The 20,171-nt window shown below is 39.2% G+C and overlaps 1 protein-coding gene across 2 annotated transcripts; it reads left to right on the plus strand.

Annotated features, from left to right (window-relative positions):
* Positions 1-6,276: 6,276 nt before the first annotated feature.
* On the plus strand, positions 6,277-20,093 carry LOC148676201 (P2Y purinoceptor 8-like). Of its 2 annotated transcripts, XM_088604809.1 has the most exons (3): positions 6,277-6,377; positions 7,016-7,080; positions 17,878-20,093. In XM_088604809.1, exon 3 carries the CDS (start codon positions 17,913-17,915, stop codon positions 18,984-18,986), a length of 1,074 nt encoding a protein of 357 aa, XP_088460935.1. In that variant the 5' UTR covers positions 6,277-6,377; positions 7,016-7,080; positions 17,878-17,912; the 3' UTR covers positions 18,987-20,093. The 2 variants fall into 2 exon arrangements, with proteins under 2 accessions (XP_088460935.1, XP_088460944.1); XM_088604818.1 differs by lacking the exon at positions 6,277-6,377 and having other exon boundaries at positions 6,975-7,080.
* Positions 20,094-20,171: the final 78 nt, after the last annotated feature.

Consider the following 20,171-nt stretch of genomic DNA (forward strand, 5'->3'; position numbering starts at 1 on the left):
AATTATCACAATTGGGTGGAGCTTTTAGGTTCAGGAGTGCTCAATGTGGTAGAATACAGCACTACCTCATGTCCATAAATGTTTTGGAATTTTCTTTCGGTAGAACAGGTTGCTGCTTATTACCAATATTCCAGTGCAGTTGTGTATTTTTGCTTAGGTCGAACGTTTCTAAATGCCTGAGAGCTTGATGTCACAGTAATCAGAAGAAAAAAAATAACTATTTTATCTATTATTAGTAATATTATTATGTCTCCTGAAACAGTATGTGAAGAATAGCATTTGCAGTTGGTTTAGCTCTTAACTCCACTTCTTGTCTGCTGGTTAAATAGTAAGACATAAAATAAGACCTTTCTGCTCTTTCTGCACAAGGGTAGCGAATGAGCCGTTTCATTTTTGACATGACTGTAGTTTCCATCAGCTCACAAGGCATCTCACATAAAACCCTGGAGTCCCAAAAAAAGTAGATGTATGGGCTCACTATTTCATATTTTTAACATCAGCTTTGAATTTCAGCTGGATTTCCTTATCTTACCAGTCAAGGCTTATCTCTGCTGAGAAGCATGGTGCCAATTCCAATTGAAAAATCCTCGGAAACTAACAAATACATGTTTAACATGGGTATGAATGCCTTCTGTAGCTGCCGGTGTATCAGCAATGAGACATTTCAGATCCATGCAGGTGCCCGTCTGGTTTGCAGGAGGTTGGAACGGGTCATCATGTATTAGAGAAGTTCCAGACACTTCCTCTGTCTGATGTGCTTCTTCACTGCTGAGACATAAGCTACGGTGTATGATACAAAAGGGATACAAAATTGTCATTCTTTCTCCAGAACCCCAAAAAAAAGAAGATTCAAAAGGGAATTTGAGTGATAGCAACAAAAGCAAGAAAGTCCCTATCAAGGATGAAACCAAAAAGCCCCAAGCTGGGAATGGAAAAGCCCCAAAATGGGGATGTTTTTTTTCCGAGTGTTCCAGCTCTCTATCCCATCCACTGTGTATTCCAACCCTGTGCCCTGGGCTGCTGGGATAGGTTCTGGGTTCTTGTTATCCTCACGAGGAAAGGGTGGCTTGAAATTTCATTATATTTAGTGCAAACAATGAGGATGTAAAAAACTATTGAACATATCAATGAACTGAGTGAAATTAGTTATTTCTTCCAGAAGGTGTCAGTGTTTCACTATGCACCTGTTCTGTTGCAAACTCTGTAGAACTCAACATATCTTGACTCAGTTCCTAAACTGCCATTTTATTATATGTAAATCATGAGCACACCCACATTTGTTTTTATGTATGTTATTATACATATTACTTATAAAAAATATGTTTAAAAAATGCATAAGTGGATTTTTTAAACATAAAAAACTTTTATTTTAAACAGATTATCAGTGGTGTTGCAGGCAGATGTAAAATCCTCAAAACCTAAGCTTGTTGGTAAACACATTTGTGTGACATGTCACTGAGCTGTAATCCACAAATGCAAAATGTTCTCAAAAACATTCAATTGAAGTGATATTAAATAGAGAAGTGCAAAGAAAACAGTTAACACCTTGGGGGGATTCTGTTACTGTTAAGTCACACCTTTCAGTAATGTCTCATTGTTAACATCATATATCTTGACAAAACATTTCACAGATACAAATCTAGAGTTGCTGTCTGACAGAGACCACGCATTAACATTACTGACTAACAAGATTAAAGAAAAGGGACTTTTATTGTCACCTGAGTTTGGGAACTTTCTGGAGTTTGTGGCATATTGAAGTAAACTATATAGTAAAGCATAGAATCTTGACAAAATAAACCTTTTCATGCATTTTTTAATGATAATTGCCCATCTAGCACAGACTGAAGAGTAGCTCAAGGCATTTGTCTGAAATCCCACACATGTAATCATTGCCAAAGACTTTCACTGCCTGGTTCTGCTTACATTTGCAGTATTTCCTACCCCAAAACTTTAAAGTGAAAAAAAATATCCTTTTTTGGAAAACTCATTACAAATAAAAGCTGAAATAGCTTGGTTGGATATGTGTCTACCCCCTTGTAATAGCAATCCTAAATTAGCCCGGTTGTAACCTTCAAACACCTTCAAAATCACACACCTAATTAAACAGCCTCAGTCTGTGTCAAACTGTAGTAATGCACACAATGCACATACAGTGCCTTGCAAAAGTATTCGGCCCCCTTGAACTTTTCAACCTTTTGCCACATTTCAGGCTTCAAACATAAAGATATAAATTTTTTATTTTATGTGAAGAATCACCAACAAGTGGGACACAATTGTGAAGTGGAACGAAATCTATTGGATTTTTGAAACTTTTTTAACTAATAAAAAAATGAAAAGTGGGGCGTGCAAAATTATTCGGCCCCTTTACTTTCAGTGCAGCAAACTCACTCCAGAAGTTCAGCGAGGATCTCTGAATGATCCAATGTTGTCCTAAATGACTGATGGTGATAAATAGAATCCACCTGTGTGTAATCAAGTCTCTGTATAAATGCACCTGCTCTGTGATAGTCTCAAGGTTCTGTTGAAAGCGCAGAGAGCATCATGAAGACCAAGGAACACACCAGGCAGGTCCGTAATACTGTTGTGGAGAAGTTTAAAGCCGGATTTGGATACAAAAAGATTTCCCAAGCTTCAAACATCCCAAGGAGCACTGTGCAAGCGATCATCTTGAAATGGAAGGAGTATCAGACCACTGCAAATCTACCAAGACCTGGCCGTCCCTCTAAACTTTCAGCTCAGACAAGGAGAAGACTGATCAGAGATGCAGCCAAGAGGCCCATGATCACTCTGGATGAACTGCAGAGAACTACAGCTGAGGTGGGAGAGTCTGTCCATAGGACAACAATCAGTCTTACACTGCACAAATCTGGCCTTTATGGAAGAGTGGCAAGAAGAAAGCCATTTCTCAAAGATATCCATAAAAAGTCTCGTCTAAAGTTTGCCACAAGCCACCTGGGAGACACCCCAAACATGTGGAAGAAGGTGCTCTGGTCAGGTGAAACCAAAATCGAACTTTTTGGCCACAATGCAAAACGATATGTTTGGCGTAAAAGCAACACAGCTCATCACCCTCAACACACCATCCCCACTGTCAAACATGGTGGTGGCAGCATCATGGTTTGGGCCTGCTTTTCTTCAGCAGGGACAGGGAAGATGGTTAAAATTGAGGGGAAGATGGATGCAGCCAAATACAGGACCATTCTGGATGAAAACCTGTTGGAGTCTGCAAAAGACCTGAAACTGGGACGGAGATTTATCTTCCAACAAGACAATGATCCCAAACATACAGCAAAATCTACAAAGGAATGGTTCACAAATAAACGTATCCAGGTGTTTGAATGGCCAAGTCAAAGTCCAGACCTGAATCCAATCGAGAATCTGTGGAAAGAGCTGAAAACTGCTGTTCACAAACGCTCTCCATCCAACCTCACTGAGCTCGAGCTGTTTTGCAAGGAAGAATGGGCAAGAATTTCAGTCTCTCGATGTGCAAAACTGATAGAGACATACCCCAAGCGACTTGCAGCTGTAATCGCAGCAAAAGGTGGCTCTACAAAGTATTAACGCAAGGGGGCCGAATAATTTTGCACGCCCCACTTTTCATTTTTTTATTAGTTAAAAAAGTTTCAAAAATCCAATAGATTTCGTTCCACTTCACAATTGTGTCCCACTTGTTGGTGATTCTTCACATAAAATAAAAAATTTATATCTTTATGTTTGAAGCCTGAAATGTGGCAAAAGGTTGAAAAGTTCAAGGGGGCCGAATACTTTCGCAAGGCACTGTATATGGTGCGTAAGGCACCACCAGAACCTTGCCTAGATCAGGCTGCCCCTCCAAACTGGATGACTGAGCAAAAAAAAGAGACTGATCAAAGATGCTACCAAGAAGCCAATGGCAACCATGAAAGAACTACAGGCTTTTATGGCCGAGGCTGGTCTAACTCTAACTTATGGTCAGCAGCCATATCACCCTGCAGCTCACAACTGGCAACCCATTAAAGTTCAGCAGGTGTGACCCTGGTCAGTACCTGGATGTGAGACCTCCTGGGAAAAACTAAGGTTGGCGCTGGAAGAGGTGTTAGTGGGGCCAGCAGGAGGCTCTCACACTACAGTCTGTGGGTCCCAATGCTCCAGTATAGTGACGGGGACACTATACTGTAAAAAGATGCCTTCCTTCGGATGAGACATAAAACCGAGGTCCTGATTCTCTGTGGTCATTAAAAATTCCAGGGCGTTTCTCGAAAAGAGTAGGGGTGTAACCCAAGCATTCTGACCAAATTTCCCTTACCAATCATGGCCTCTTAATAATCCACATCTATGAATTGGCTTCATTACTCTGTTCTCTTCCCCACTAATAGCTGATGTGTGGTAAGCGTTCTGGCGCACTATGGCTGCCATCACATCATTCAGGTGGGGCTGCACATTGGTGGTGGTGTGTTAGTTAGTCTCCATTACCTGTGAAGCGCTTTGAGTGGAGTGTCCAGAAAAGCACTGTATAAGTGTAAGCTATTATTATTATAATTTACTATGCATGTAATAGCTATTCAAAGCACTTCACTTATTTTGCCCAGATGACATGCCGGCAGGAAGGAAATCATTGTTGAAAAACAGCAACGAAACATTATGATACTGTGAGCACGTCCCCCAGAGATCACCAATCTTACTGTGGTACATGGGGGTGGCTGCATCATGTTATAGAGATGTTTCTCATAAGAGTTAACCAATCACATTCAAAATCATGTCCAAAGGTAAGTAGCATACACCTGCCATCAATGAAAGTGATTCTGATTAACCCCAAGTAAAAATCAGCTGTAGGATTGCCTTTAAACTTTCGTGGTTGCATCCTACTGGGATAGCCATGGTCCGCAAGGAGCTGACATAACATCTACGGGATCTAATTGTTGAAAGGTACTGATCAGGAGAGGGGTATAAAAGAATATCAAAGGCATTGGATGTACCACGGAGGACTGTGAAGACTATCATCAATAACTGGAAAAAATATAGCACCAGAGGGACATTGACAAAATAAGGATGACCCTCCAAAGTTGATAACAGGACAAGGAGCAACAGCAACACGAAAGGAACTGCAGGAATTTCTGGCAGGTACTGGTCACTCCTTGCATGTGACAACAATCTTCCGTATTCTGAACACGTCTGGGCTTTGGGGTAGGGTGGCAAGATGGAAGCCATTTCTCACAAAAAAGAACATACAGGCCTGTCTAAATTTTGCATAACAATACATTCAATTACCCTAAAATATGTGGGGAAATGTCTTATGGTCTGGTAAGACAAAGGTTGAACTTTTTGACCTTAATTCTAAAAGATATGTTTGGCTCAAAGACAACACAGCTCATCATCCAAAGAACACCAAACCTACTGTGAAGCATGGTGGTGGAAGCATCATGATTTGGGGCTGCTTCTCTTCAGCTGGGACAGGGGCTCTAGTCAAGATAAATGGGATAATGACTAGCTCTAAATATCAAGATATTTTGGCACAAAACCTGCTGGCCTCTGTCAGAAAGCTGAAGATGAAGAGGAATTTCACCTTCCAACATGATAACGACCCAAAGCACACATCCAAGTCAACCAAGGAATGGCTTCAGAAAAGGAAGATCAAAGTCTTGGAATGGCCCAGTCAGAGCCCAGACCTCAATCCCACAGAAAACATGTGGAATGACCTAAATAGGGCTGAGCACAAGAGATCCAGGTGTCCAAAGTTGATAGGGACTTATTCACAAAGATTTATTGTTGTAATAAATGTAAAAGGTGTTTACACAAAGTATTAGTTGGGGGGTTAATTTCAATTATTTTTCCTAATAATTATCTATTTGATTTTCTCTTGAATTTTGTTGGTTGCAAGGTCACATTAAAGATGGTAAAATGTCTGACATGATTTAACTTGATTTCTGGCTTTACTTCATGAAAACCTGCAATTTCAATAAGGGTGTGTAGACCTTTTATATCCACTGTATCTATTTTTCTGCTTTAATTTTTTTCCACTTGTATTCAGATCAAAAAAGAGGTATAAACAAAATCATTCGTATTTTGTGTTTGTGACACCTGGGCTGGAAACTTTTCAGTTATGGACTCCGTTATCCTTTGCTGACAAGAAAATATTTTGTGGTTTCCCTTGCTTTGAAATGCAAGCTACAGGACTTGCTCTCTAATACGACCAAAGCAGTTTCCAAAGTTCCTCAGCATAGCAGAGCCTCACCTGTAGGTCTCGATTACTACAGTAATCGAAATCTCCTATAGCTTTCTTTCACTTTTATCTTGGGTTTGTGTGCTGCTGTTTGTTTAAATGTATTATGTTGTTCTTTTCCTTCTATTACAGCAAATAATTGATGATTGATGAATCTGTCAGTAGACATATATATCAGGTGAGTGGGATCTGAGCTTTAACCTTTTGTCTGGATTCAATTACATTTGAAATGGAAAATGAATCTAGAGGCTTAGTCCAAAACATTCCTTAAACAGAGAAGGAAAAAAAGTCAAATACAGAATGTAAAATAATAATAATGCAGTGCTATTGTACATGTTCTGTTACACAAAAATTATAAAAATGTTTAGTTCCATGGCTTTAGATAAAACTGTTTATTCTTTATTTTCATGGATTTTAATGTATTTTATTCACAAAAGGAGATCAAATGAGCAACTGGGATGCCTGTAAGAGATACTGGAAATGTGAATTATTTTACTCAGGTCTCTTGATGGGTGGATGTTGTTTATAGGGGTTTGATGAGTTTGGATTCTCATTTTATATAATGTGTATAAATGTATATCAAAAACCTCTGAACCGTACAGAAGGAAAACAATTGAACTCAAGATTTGTCCCAAAAACTGACCTACCAAATCACAAGCTTAATTCACAGCTCAGGAAGGTAAGCACGTAATGATCAGAGATCTCTGTTATTAAACATTAACGGCAGATGTCATTCTTACTGTAAGTGCAGTCTCTCACTCAAGACGACGAAGCACATGTGGTAACCGTGGGTTTCGCAATGTCTTTTTTTTCTAGATAAAATGCAAATACACTTGCTTCTGACAGCTACATAGAACACCAGACACCAACCTTGGCACGTGGTGAGTCGGAGATCTAAAATGTGACTTTTTCTTATTTTAACAGTTTGGCTTTTAAGTTTTTCTCAACACTATGTTTAAATTGATCTATACAGATGTATTTCAAGCAATTTTATCTGTTAATATTGCTATTAATATAGTAATTAACATAGTAATGCTGCATATTACTAAACAAGGACAAGGATAAATTGTATTTACCTTTTCAGTAAGTGAACAGAGTAGACACATCTAAACAATACTTTGGTATCTTAAGTATAAAATGACAAACCAAAATCCAGAATGATAACTAGATGTTTTTATGGTTTGGGCTCATTTGTACCTAGTTTATATTTAATACGTTGCTTATAAGTCTTCTGTTTTTGGTAAGATCACTTTATATCTATAGTGAACATACTTATGAAATATTGTATGATGAGCAGATATTTAATTGGATATATTTCTCTGAGTAATGTGTTTAAAGAAACTATGGTGCTTGGAACACTTTGCATATTATGTCAATTCCAGCTGAGATCAAGGAGCCAGAGAGTCCTTCAGTGTTTCGGTTTTAATACTGTGTTTTAAAACTAAAACTTAATTTGTGATTTGCTGTTATAAGGAAGACTGGAAGTGGATTGACTCCTACATACAGTATATCATTATCATGATAACAGGTGGCAACGCAATTGCTGAACTTTTGATTCTCGAAGCCTACTTATTGTAACGAATACAAAAACATGTACAACAAAAACTGACCAAGGGCATTCCTGAAAAAAGTCTGTCTACTTTAAATATGTAAAATTATACAATTTACAAAATGAATTATTGTTTTATTTTTAAAAAATAGTTAATCCAAATTGAGAACAGTATTACTTTTGCAACAACGGAAAGGAAAACCACATGCATGCAAGTTTTTGTTCTGTTGTACATGTGTTGCTAAATTAAGAACCTTTCCTTAGCAGACATGTTTTAGGGAGTGTGAAAATGATTCAGTTTTTCTCTGAATCTAAAGTCATAACCAATACTTGAAAATACAATAGTGTCTGTACTTTCCCCGTGTCGTAGCTTGAAGAAAAATATATACATACTGTATCTGTTTCACTTCTTTTTCTCTTAAGACACACGTAACGTTTACCAATTAATGCCATATTTAGTTACCTAAAACATTTCCAAGTACCTAACATTAGGCAAACCACACAGGTCTTGGCCTATTCAATATAAAATTACATTTTAATTATAAAACACTATTGACATTGCGTTTACATTCAAATCATTTTTTGAGGAACATTTGACAGGAAAACAAGTTTTACTTTAGCTGATTTTGATGTAACGATTGAAAGACATTGCACTTTGTTCATTGCAGTTTGTTTGTAACTTTGAGAGGGGAATCTGACTCACAATCCCGCAGATGGTAAGACTGCAAGACTGGCTTCTCAGCCAACCATGTACAACAAAAGTCTGAACTTGCAGTTCCTCTTATACTGAGCAGAAATGCAACTATCATCGTAGGGTAAAACTAGCCTGTCTTACCACAGTCTGAGCCCTTAAAAGTAAATTATTTTTAATGATGCATTGTTGCATTATTGCATTGTTGGAAATTTTTGAGAAAATGTTGAAGTTTTATTTAATAAAAGAAAACTTCCCTTTTAAAGATTTGGGAACTTTAGAAGGAAGAGACACTCAGATGAAATTTACCACAGTGAGGTTAATAGCAGTACAACTCTACACAGTGGTTTTGTGTTCCTCAGATTTTGCCACCACCGCAAAGAACTTTCAGGTTCACTTACATTCTTCTCTATTAAGAACAAAAGAGTGGAATCTAGTGTTCTGCATTCAGTTTTACAGTCTTTTGTAGAAATATTTGTATATTTTTGTAGCCTTTTACATGAACATTTTTTAATTTATTGTTAATAAGAGGGTGAAAAATACTTTCGAATCCCTGCATAAAGTATGTGAATTAACAGTCGGCCATCTTTCCCTTTAAAAATGTTGGATTAAGATCGACTAATTTAATTATTTTGTTGGACATGTGTAGTGCTAGTTACCTAGAAACATGCAATTCTCTATTCTAGAATGCCTTTGGATGGTGCCAGACAAACAAAAATGATCAAATCATTTTTGTGCTTCACAACCACGTTACACTTGTGCTACTCAGGTGTTCCATAAGGAGCAATCTTGTCAGGCTTGAATGTTGTGGGTTCAATTCCATTATTCCTGGACTTTATTCTTACTCCCAGCACTGTGACATGCACTCTTCATAGGATTTAATTTTCTATTTCATAGGATGTAATTTTCTATTTAACATATTTTTTAAGATTTTGGCTATTTCTATTTTTTTTTTTCCCGTGGTGCCTGGTTTTATTTCATCCATTGATTCAGCCGCTCTGCTTGGAGTTTTCAGTCTGGATCTTCTGAGATTTCCAGTCACTGTGGCCGACATGCCAGCACATGTTCTGCCAGCTGAGCAGGCAGTGCAATGGTGTTGTCGATGGCTTTTCATGCTGTTGACAAACTTAAATGAAGATCGAAGGCAAAAAAAGCACATCAGGTTTGGTACACATAACATTTTCCATGTACTATGGGGGGGCACACATTTTAATAGACAAGATCAGTCAATGTCATATTGTGGACACAATATGGTCTTGCTGTGAACAACATTTGTGTCAGTGGTGGCCTTCATTGCATGAAACAGCAGGGACTGTGGTCGAACATTTCAAACCCACAGCTTTTCTGGTGGGTAATTCACCTGGCTGAAGACAATGACAATCAGTCCAGAGCTGAGCCAAGTAGCTGCTACAAGGGTAGGAGGGAAGGATGTAAAAAAAACATGTAACACAAGGAGAAGTGGCTGAGATTAGGGTTTGACCTCCTCATGAATTTTTGTTTCAAACTTCATTTTGATTCTGTTCTAAACGTATTTGTGCTGCATGATGCAGTTTTCACTATACATTAGTTTTAATATTCACGAACTAAAATCATAAGCACTAATGTAGATAGTGTGCTGCGTGTAGCACACGGTGAGAAGATTTTGTAATTTTTTAAATGGCAACATCCAAGAAATGAGACAGCATTTAAACTCCAGCTCCTGGCTAAATCTATAGATGCAAAATGGAGGTTAATTTCACACTTAAAAGTAAAAGGAATAAAAAAGGCTACAAAGCCAAAACATTGTTTTATCTCAGCTTTCAGCACAGAATTAACCTTGTTCCTTTGCAGTCCGTATGCTGAATTAGTTCTTCAACAAGCCATAATCTTTAGATGTTGAGAAAGCAATTGAATTGGACAATGATACATCAGTCCCAATTTCACACCTTCCCATCCTAAATGCAATGTGTAAAAAAAAGTTTTGATTTTAAAAGGAAAGTGAAAAATAAAAAATGCATTGGGTTGCTTCTGTTAGAAAGAAAAGATGTGTGTACAGTATAAAAAATAAAACGAGTGTACATGATATGATATGATATGGGTGTAGTAGGAGTGGTGATTGTTCTGGATTCATAATCTGAAAATTGTGTGGTCAGCCCTGGGTTGAACCAGTGCTGTTATACCCCTTAACAAGCTGTTTTCATTAGAGTGCACCACTAAAAAATCCAGCTGTATAAATGAGCACTGATGCTTTTTTTAAATAATGAAAATCATAAAGATACTTACAAAATGAATGCATTTTTCTTTTAATACACTTGAAAATACTGTTACAGATTTGGTGACTATGGATGTTTCTCAAAGAATCTAGAAACGATGGGTAATGCCTAGTTGACATATCCAGCTTTAAAGCTGAGATGTAGGGGGTCCAGATTCAGTATTCTAGGCAATCGTACAGTTTACTTTGGTTTAACTTAGTTAATTAAGTGCTGGGTAAATGATACAGTATCAATCAACAGACTGGAAAGAGACCATATCAGATCAGATCAAGACACATAAAGCATGTGCCATGCGAGAGGTCCATGTCTTGATCATCCATAAAGACCAGGTCTGAGAAAAGTATCTGAACCTTGCTAAGAGAGCTTGCTATTCTGTGTTTGTTAGGGAACTGATTTCCTGAGTGAAGAATCCCTCTGTTAAAAACAGCCTCTCCTGGTTTGTGGGTGCATTTTAAAACAGGTAGATAGATTCCCATTTATTCTCATGCATCCTGGTTTGCAGAGAGAGATTTAACCACAGCTTGTATTCTATACTGATGGAAAAAAGAAACCCAACATTTTCTGGAATGAGAATACTATAGTTATAGCTTATGTACTTTCACAAAAAGTTGTCAATTTGTTTTAAGCCCTCTGACCAGCAATACAGCTTGTGCAGTGAGGTATTGCAACTTGCCAATCACATGAAAACTCGTGAGGTGCACTTTTACCCAACGAGGTCCAGTTGGAACAATGCCTGATCAGCTCACCTTTAAAAAGGCCTTAATTCAAAGCTTAAGTCACTGCAAGAAAAAGATTCTGTGGATTCCATAATGCTTCTAATGTCACCAGACGCAAGGGAGAGGGCCATTTGCATGCTGCAGGCAGGCATGTCATGTGCCAGCGTTGCCAGACACTATGGAGTAATCCACTCCACTGTGTCCCGACTACAGAGAAGGTTTCAGCAGACTGGCAGGACAGATGACCATCCAAGATCTGGTTGCCCTCGAGTGACCACACCAGAGCAGGACCCACATCAGAGCAGGACCACCCATAGTGCTGCTGAAACTGCCGGCAGACACAATGCCCGCATCAGTGACAGGACAGTGAGGCTCCATGCTGCTGTCCTTAGAGCAAAGCGGCCTGTCTGAGGCCCTCTTCTCACAACTACTAGACATCACACCCGACTGTCTTGGGCCAGAGTGAGGTTATGATGGACTCGTCAGCAGTGACATCAGGTCCTCTTCACGGGTGAGTCACTCTTCAGCCTGTTCCACACAGACGGGAGGGCTAGAGTGTGGAGGAGGAGGTGTTGCGTTTCTTTTTTCCATCAGTATATTTCGTTTAGAAGGCAGCTTTACCTTATTAGTGTTTTAATTTTCTTATATATCACAACAGGAGATTCCTGCCCCAGTGTTTAGGCCAACAAAGATTAAAACTGTATCTTTCATAAGACATTTAATCATAATTTTTTCTACAGGCATTTTCAAGGCACATGATAATTAATAATAATAATTAATAATTACACTTACATAGCACTTTTCTGGACACTCCACTCAAAGCGCTTTACAGGTAATGGGGACTCCCCTCCACCACCACCAATGTGCAGCATCCACATGGATGATGCCGTCGCATCCATAGTGTGCCAGAACTATCAGCAGGGAGGAGAGCAGAGTAATGTAGTCAATTCATAGATGGGGACTATTAGGAGGCCATGATTGGTAAGGGCAAATGGGAAATTTGGCCAGGATGCCAGGGTTACACCCCCCTGCTGGCCCCACTTACACCTCACCAGCAGCAACCTTAATTTTTCCCAGGAGGTCTCCCATCCAGGTACTGACCAGGCTCACACCTGCTTAGCTTCAGTGGGTTGCCAGTTGTGAGTTCCAGGGTGATATAGCTGCTGGTACCTGATGATACATATGGGTATTTAGGATATAACATACAGTAAGCAGAGAGGGAGTAGTATCTTCACCAGCAGGCCAGGCTGGTTTATTATGATTATTTGCATACACAACCAAGATAACACCATAACATAAACATCATTAATCTAATTTAAGGTTGTGAACTAGGGCTGAATGGAAACTCAAACCACAGAGTAGCCTTCTGGGTAAAACAAAAATGACTGAAAGGTTGTTTGTATGTGTTGTGGTTTCATCAGAAAGCAGAATACGAGGTAAGGCTAGTGAATAACTACTGTATGGTTGTTCTCAGAATTCATTTATCGTACATGGTGTGATAATGGAACCTAATTCTAAATGGGAGTGCGCTTTCTTTTGTGTTTTGGAGTTTTGCACCCATTGACTTTGTTAAATCAAATAACAGATATGTACTCCATCAGGAGCCTTTTTGTTTTTGAATGTTGGGAACAAGACAATTGTTTTGTTTACTATTATTAACATTACTGAGTCACATTTCTATTAAAACTTGACATGCCAACAAAACTTTAAAGTCATCTAATAGACTTGTGAAGAAAAGTCACATTGTCTCTGTGCTTTTTCATTGTATTCGTTCAAAATGTGTTGTGAAATTTCAAAGGAAAATGCTAATAATATTATTCCTCCACTGCTAATACAATTGCAATTCAATACATCTGTACAGAGTCCTATGCTTGGCAAGACAAGCAATGGCTTTCTATTTTGAACTTCAATATAAACTATTGTGCTGTTCTTTGCGTAGACGCTCTTTGTGAAAGTGATATTTAAGTAACAGAAATGTGGCAAAGCTAAAGGATGTCCGATTTGCGGAGTGGTGTTAACACAACTGAGACATTCCTTGCCCTGCCTTTTACATCTGTTTTCACTTCAGTTTTAGCAGATCCTAATTGTGGTATAACATTTCAAGATAAATGCCATTTATACAGCACCCCTGGAGCAGTTGGGGTTACAGGGCCAAACAGAGTAGGATTCCTCTGCCAGCTGTGAGAATTGAACCAGCAACCTTCCAGCCACAAGTGCAGATCCTTAGCCGCAGAGCCACCCAAACAAACTATATTATGTATAATACACCACCTGGAATTTAACCCGGTCTGACAGCATCATTCAACAGGGAACCAGCTGGCTGAGCTAAAGGAGACCTCAGCTTCTTTCAAATGGGTCATGAAAGACATTCTGACATTTTATTTAAGAACCTCTGAACAGAATCTTAGGATCAATTAATGAGTCAATTAATTAAGCAAACAAAGCAAGGTTGATTATCATATTATAGCCTAGGAACAAGTAATAGGTTTATTCCATGCTGAAAAAAAGAAGAAAGAAAACACAACGTTTCGGCCGTGGAGCCTTCTTCAGGTGTGAGAGAGACAAGGCAGTAGGCAAAGGTAATGTAGCGGGAGAACAAAGGCTGTGAGAGAGGAGGAGTGAGAGGTGGGAGCAGGGGACAGAAAGAGAGGCCAATCAAGAGGTGTGAAGTTAGAATGGGTGTAGAGAGGTGTGAAATGAAACTTCCAATGAATGGAGAAAATTTAGAAGAAGAGTAGTCTGTCGTTAAGAGAAGGGGGAAGGTGTGATCCTAGCTGCAGGATAATTTTGGTTTCGGTAGTCTTTCTGATGTATGAGTTCTTTGAGAAAAACCGTCTTTGAGAACACAGATGGAGAGATTAGAATGGTCATGGCCGTCAGAGGTGAAATGAGAAACATTATAACCTATTCTCATTGCACCCTTTCATATGTTCATATGTTCACCCTTTCATATGTTCCAGGATAACTTTAGAATGAAACTGCTCTGATCAGTGTGACCTCTGCTGGATTCTTTTACTGTGTGCAATGTGTTATTTTGGTTTCATTTACTGTGTTTTGTTAGCTGGGGCTGTGGGTGGGTGGGTGTGATGTTATTTATATATTCTCCATTCTTCAATTCAAGAAAAATTTGGCACATGATTTCCTCTCTTCAATGGCACCCACAATCTCACTCAGCTTTGGATTTTGCCATTTGGATTGCCTTGTCTAAGAACATTTTGGCATATTGTACAGTATATATTAGATGTACAGTGGTGTGAAAAAGTGTTTGTCCCCTTCCTGATTTCTTAGTTTTTTGCATGTTTGTCACACCGAAATGTTTCAGATCATCAAACAAATTGAAATATTAGACAAAGATAACACAAGTAAACACAAAATGCAGTTTTTAAATGAAGGTTTTTATTAGTAAGGGGAAAAAAATCCAAACCTACTGTACATGGCCCTGTGTGAAAAAGTGATTGCCCCCCCTGTTAAAACATAAATCAACTGTGGTTTATCACATCTTTGGAAAGCTGAGTTCAATTTCTCTAGCCACACCCAGGCCAGATTACTACCACACCTGTTCTCAATCAAGAAATCACTTAAATAGGACCTGCCTGACAAAGTGAAGTAGACCAAAAGATCCTCAAAAGCTAGACATCATGCTGCGATCCAAAGAAATTCAGGAACAAATGAGAAACAGTGTAATTGAGATTTATCAGTCTGGAAAAGGTTATAAAGCCATTTCTAAAGCTTTGGGACTCCAGCGAACCACAGTGAGAGCCATTATCCACAAATGGCGAAAACATGGAACAGTGGTGAACCTTCCCAGGAGTGGCCGGCCGACCAAAATTACCCCAAGAGCGCAGCGACGACTCATCCAAGAGGTCACAAAAAACCCCACAACAACATCCAAAGAACTGCAGGCTTCACTTGCCTCAGTTCAGGTCAGTGTTCATGACTCCACCATAAGAAAGAGACTGGGCAAAAATGGCCTGCATGGCAGAGTTCCAAGACGAAAACCACTGCTGAGCAAAAAGAACATAAAGGCTCGTCTCAGTTTTGCCAGAAAACATCCTGATGATCCCCAAGGCTTTTGGCAAAATACTCTGTGGACTGACGAGACAAAAGTTGAACTTTTGGAAGGTGTGTGTCCCATTACATCTGGTGTAAAAGTAACACAGCATTTCAGAAAAGGAACATCATACCAACAGTAAAATATGGTGGTGGTAGTGTGATGGTCTGGGGCTGTTTTGCTGCTTCAGGACCTGGAAGACTTGCTGTGGTAAATGGAAAAATGAATTCTGCTGTCTACCAAAAAATCCTGAAGGAGAATGTCCGGCCATCTGTTCGTGACCTCAAGCTGAAGCGCACTTGGGTTCTGCAGCAGGACAATGATCCAAAACACACCAGCAAGTCCACCTCTGAATGGCTTAAGAAAAACAAAATGAAGACTTTGGAGTGGCCTAGTCAAAGTCCTAACCTGAATCCGATTGAGATGCTGTGGCATGACCTTAAAAAAGCGGTTAAGGCTCGAAAGCCCTCCAATGTGGCTAAATTACAACAATTCTGCAAAGATGAGTGGGCCAAAATTCCTCCACAGCGCTGTAAAAGACTCATTGCCAGTTATCGCAAACGCTTGATTGTAGTTGTTGCTGCTAAGGGTGGCCCAACCAGTTATTAGGTTTAGGGAGCAATCACTTTTTCACACAGGGCCATGTAGGTTTGGATTTTTTTTGTTCCCTTAATAATAAAAACCTTCATTTAAAAACTGCATTTTGTGTTTACTTGTGTTATCTTTGTCTAATATTTCAATTTGTTTGATGATCTGAAACATTTCAGTGTGACAAACATGCAAAAAAAAAGAAATCATGAAGGGGGCAAACACTTTTTCACACCACTGTATGTATTTTCTTCCTTTTATGTGATAAACTTGTGTTCAAGAGTCTGATAATCATTTTTAAGATTATTTGGCATTAAAATCTATACACACAAGACTCTTCTGGATTTTCCAGGCATTCAAGTGTTTTTAATTCGGAAAGTACCTTCTGTGTTTTTCTCATTGGCAAATTAAATAACTTTCATTAACTCATGGAGGATGTCTCCATCTAGTGTCTGAAGATAGAGACGGCACGTATACTTCTGCCAAGGCTGGGGGAATTATTTTTTTTCTTCCAATTCAGGATCGCAGGGGAGCTGGATTAAGGCAGGGCAAACCCTGGATGGGACGCCAGTCCATCACAGGGCACAAATACAAATACAGACACATGCGTGCTGAAAAAATGATGTGACACCATTACATTTAAAAATAGTTTTTTATAGTTTGCATTTCTCAACAATTATTTTCAATCTTTTTTTCAGTAGGCAAAAAATGCAAATATTTTTATACAATACCTTCCAATAGTATTCAAACTTTTGCAGAGCTGATACTTTGAAGTAGCAATTAATATTTATTAGTTCAGGTGGGTAGCTGCGTCAGCATCCGTAGGCTGCAAAGGAACAAGTAATAGGTGTATTCCATGCTGAAAAGAGAAGAAAGAAAACACAACGTTTCGGCCGTGGAGCCTTCTTCAGGTGTGAGAAAGACAGGGCAGTAAGCAAAGGTAATTTAGCGGGAGAACAAAGGCTGGGAGAGAGGAGGAGCGAGGGGCGGGAGCAGGGGACAGAAAGAGAGGCCAATCAGGAGGTGTGAAGTCAGGATAGATGAAGAGAGGTGTGAAATGAAACCTGCAACGAATAGAGAGAATTTAGAAGAAAAGTAGTCTGTCGTTAAGAGAAGGGGGAAGGTGTGATCCTAGCTGCAGGATAATTTTGGTTTCTGTAGTCTTTCTGATGTATGAGTTCGGAAAACCTGTTTTGAAAACACAGAAGGAGAGATTAGAGTGGTCATGGCCGTCAGAGGTGAAGACGGTTTTCTGAAGTCATCCATCAGAAAGACTACAGAAACCAAAATTATCCTGCAGCTAGGATCACACCTTCCCCCTTCTCTTAACGACAGACTACTTTTCTTCTAAATTCTCTCTATTCATTGAAGATTTTATTTCACACCTCTCTTCACTATCCTGACTTCACACCTCCTGATTGTCCTCTTTCTGTCCCCTGCTCCCGCCCTTCGCTCCTCCTCTCTCCCAGCTTTTGTTCTCCTGCTACATTACCTTTGCTTACTACTCAGTCTTTCTGACACCTGAAGACCCTAGCTCTAGAAACGTTGTGCTTTCTTTCTTCTCTTTTCAGTATGGAATAAACCTATTACTTGTTCCATTAATATTTATTAACCACACATTCAAAGCAAAAAACAAAAAGTACAGTTATACATAGCTTATTATCTGAAAGAAAACTGAAAAGTCATGATTGCATACAGTAAATAGCTGATAGGTGTGAAAAAATAATAATAGGACTCTGAGAAGAGTGTGTTTCATCCAGTTAGACTTTATTTATTTTTTTCCTGAAACAACACAGCCTTCCTCATTTTGTTGTATTTTTTTTTCTTTCAGAAATCTCATCAAACGATTGAGGCATCATTAAATGCATGAGCTTGGCCTGCATCATGACTAATGCCATCATCATGACTAATGCCATGCCCATCAACAGAACATCCTCAATTTCTGACGACACCCTGGAGATGATCACTAGCCCATACCTCACAGTGGTCTTGCCTGTCATTTATCTGCTGGTCTTCATCATCAGCACACCCTGCAATGTCATCTCACTCTGGCTGCTTTGCTTCCACACCAAATGTAACAACCCAATGATAATATTCGCCATCAACCTTTCTTTGACAGATCTTTTGTACAGTATCTTTCTTCCCTTTCAAATTATCTACCACCTTAAAGGCAATGACTGGCCATTTGGGAATGTCATGTGTAGTGTATCCACTGCTGCTTTCTATGGGAATATGAATTGCTCGATTTTGACTTCCTGTGCAATCAGTCTGGAACGCTACTGTGGGATTGTAAAGCCCCTGCGCACCAAACACTGGAGGACCGCAAGAAAAGCTTCCATTGTGTGTATTTTAATATGGATGTTTGTCCTAACATTACACATCCCTATACTATCTCATGATCTGACATTTCCTGTCAACCAGTTAAACATCACAACGTGTTTTGATATCCTCCCTAAAACTTTGTTCCCTCAAAAAATATTTGGCTATCTGTATTTTGGCGCAGTATTTCTTTTCTTTTTCTTCCTGCCATTGATTATTTTCATAATCTGCTACTCCTCCATCATTAAAACGCTCATAAATTCCCAGAATATTGACGTCAAGCAATCCAAGGAGAAAACATTGTACCTTATTGTGGTTTTGGTTCTTTGCTTCATTGCCTGTTACTTGCCCAACATGTTCCTTCAAGTCCTTCACATGATTTACAAATATAAGGGCCAAAGCTTGTACATCTATTACAAACTGACACTAGGCATCAACAGCCTGAACTGCTGCTTCGATCCCTTTGTGTACTACTTTGCTTCCAGGGAATTCCGAGGGAAGCTACAACAAAAACTCTGCTGCAAGTTCAATGGGCCCGATGAACAAACCACATCCAATTTGTCAGACCAAGCAAGTGCTCCATTAACGAACCATAAAACTGCCAACAAAACATCTTTGTGAAAATAAACGGGCATTCAAAGATTTATTATATGTTATTTATTCAACAAAACCAACAAGCTGTGGCAAAATAAAGCCCCTGAACAGTGAGCAGATTGCAATCCTTTCCATGAGAAAGAGGCAGAGTAACAAGTTTGTGCTATTCAGGTCCCTGTCTTAGCATGAAAAATTTGGGACTAAGTGGGACTGGACTGTCCTTTCCTTGTCATACCAAAGGATCCCCAAGTGCTTTATGTGTTCAAGAGGACCCACATGAATAGCACCCACCTGGGTGACAAAGAGCAACCAACATATGTTAAATAGGTGGCACCAGAATTTGCAGACCAATGTACCATTGTGAGTAACCAGAAACACCCTGCTGTGGCAGCTACTGTCTTCTGGATGGGACAATCAGCCAAGCTCCTGACCACTTGGTCAATAAAGATCCGAAGGCACCTTTTGTAAGAGTAGGGGTGTTGTTCTGTCTAAATTTTGCCTTGGGTTTTCATTGTCTAAACTTGCCCTTTAACTGGATCAAGTGTGTCACTTCCTTACTACAGCATGTAAAGCAGTTTGCGAATTTTTCAGGGAAACCACTTTTCAAATGCAAAATGTATTATTATCCATCCAACCATCTATCCATTTTTACTAACCATTTAGTCCTATGAAGAAGATTATTTTGATCATATCCAGTTCATTGATTAAGGTGTTGCTGTATTTCAGTCCTGCTTTGCCTTTAATACTGACTAGTGATTCTTTACTGTATGAGAACAGAGTACTAATTTAGTATAGATTAGCTAAGGGGTGGTCAACGTTGGCATTTTAATTCCAAAGCCATTCTATACTATATTTGGAAATTGAACTTTCCAGAAAATGTGTTATTGAACGGCTTATTAGCTGCTAAGCTGCAATGGAGTAGAAATGATACAAGGGTGAGTAACACTGGAAAGACAGAGGAAGGAAGCAACCAAATGTTTGTGTGTCTGGCTTGCTTAGTAAAGTACGAAACTACACTCAAATTGAAAATGAAGCCATAGGAACTGTTTGACTTGGTGCAGATCAACAGTTATCTATATGGCAGAAAGTTCAAACTGGTAAAAGATCAGAGACATTCAGTAGGGTGTTGAATCAGAGATATTTCCTTTGGCAGCACAGTACAGACATGCTGTTAGTAGCATATGAGTACACAATGTAATACTGATCCAGACA

This window comes from Lepisosteus platostomus, chromosome 2 (assembly GCF_059453375.1).
Source record: "Lepisosteus platostomus isolate fLepPlt1 chromosome 2, fLepPlt1.hap1, whole genome shotgun sequence".
In the NCBI taxonomy this organism is placed as follows: domain Eukaryota; kingdom Metazoa; phylum Chordata; class Actinopteri; order Semionotiformes; family Lepisosteidae; genus Lepisosteus; species Lepisosteus platostomus.

Bases quoted from the DNA above. Each gene is read 5' to 3' on its own strand.
- LOC148676201 (XM_088604809.1), top strand. From the start codon at position 17,913: ATGAGCTTGGCCTGCATCATGACTAATGCCATCATCATGACTAATGCC.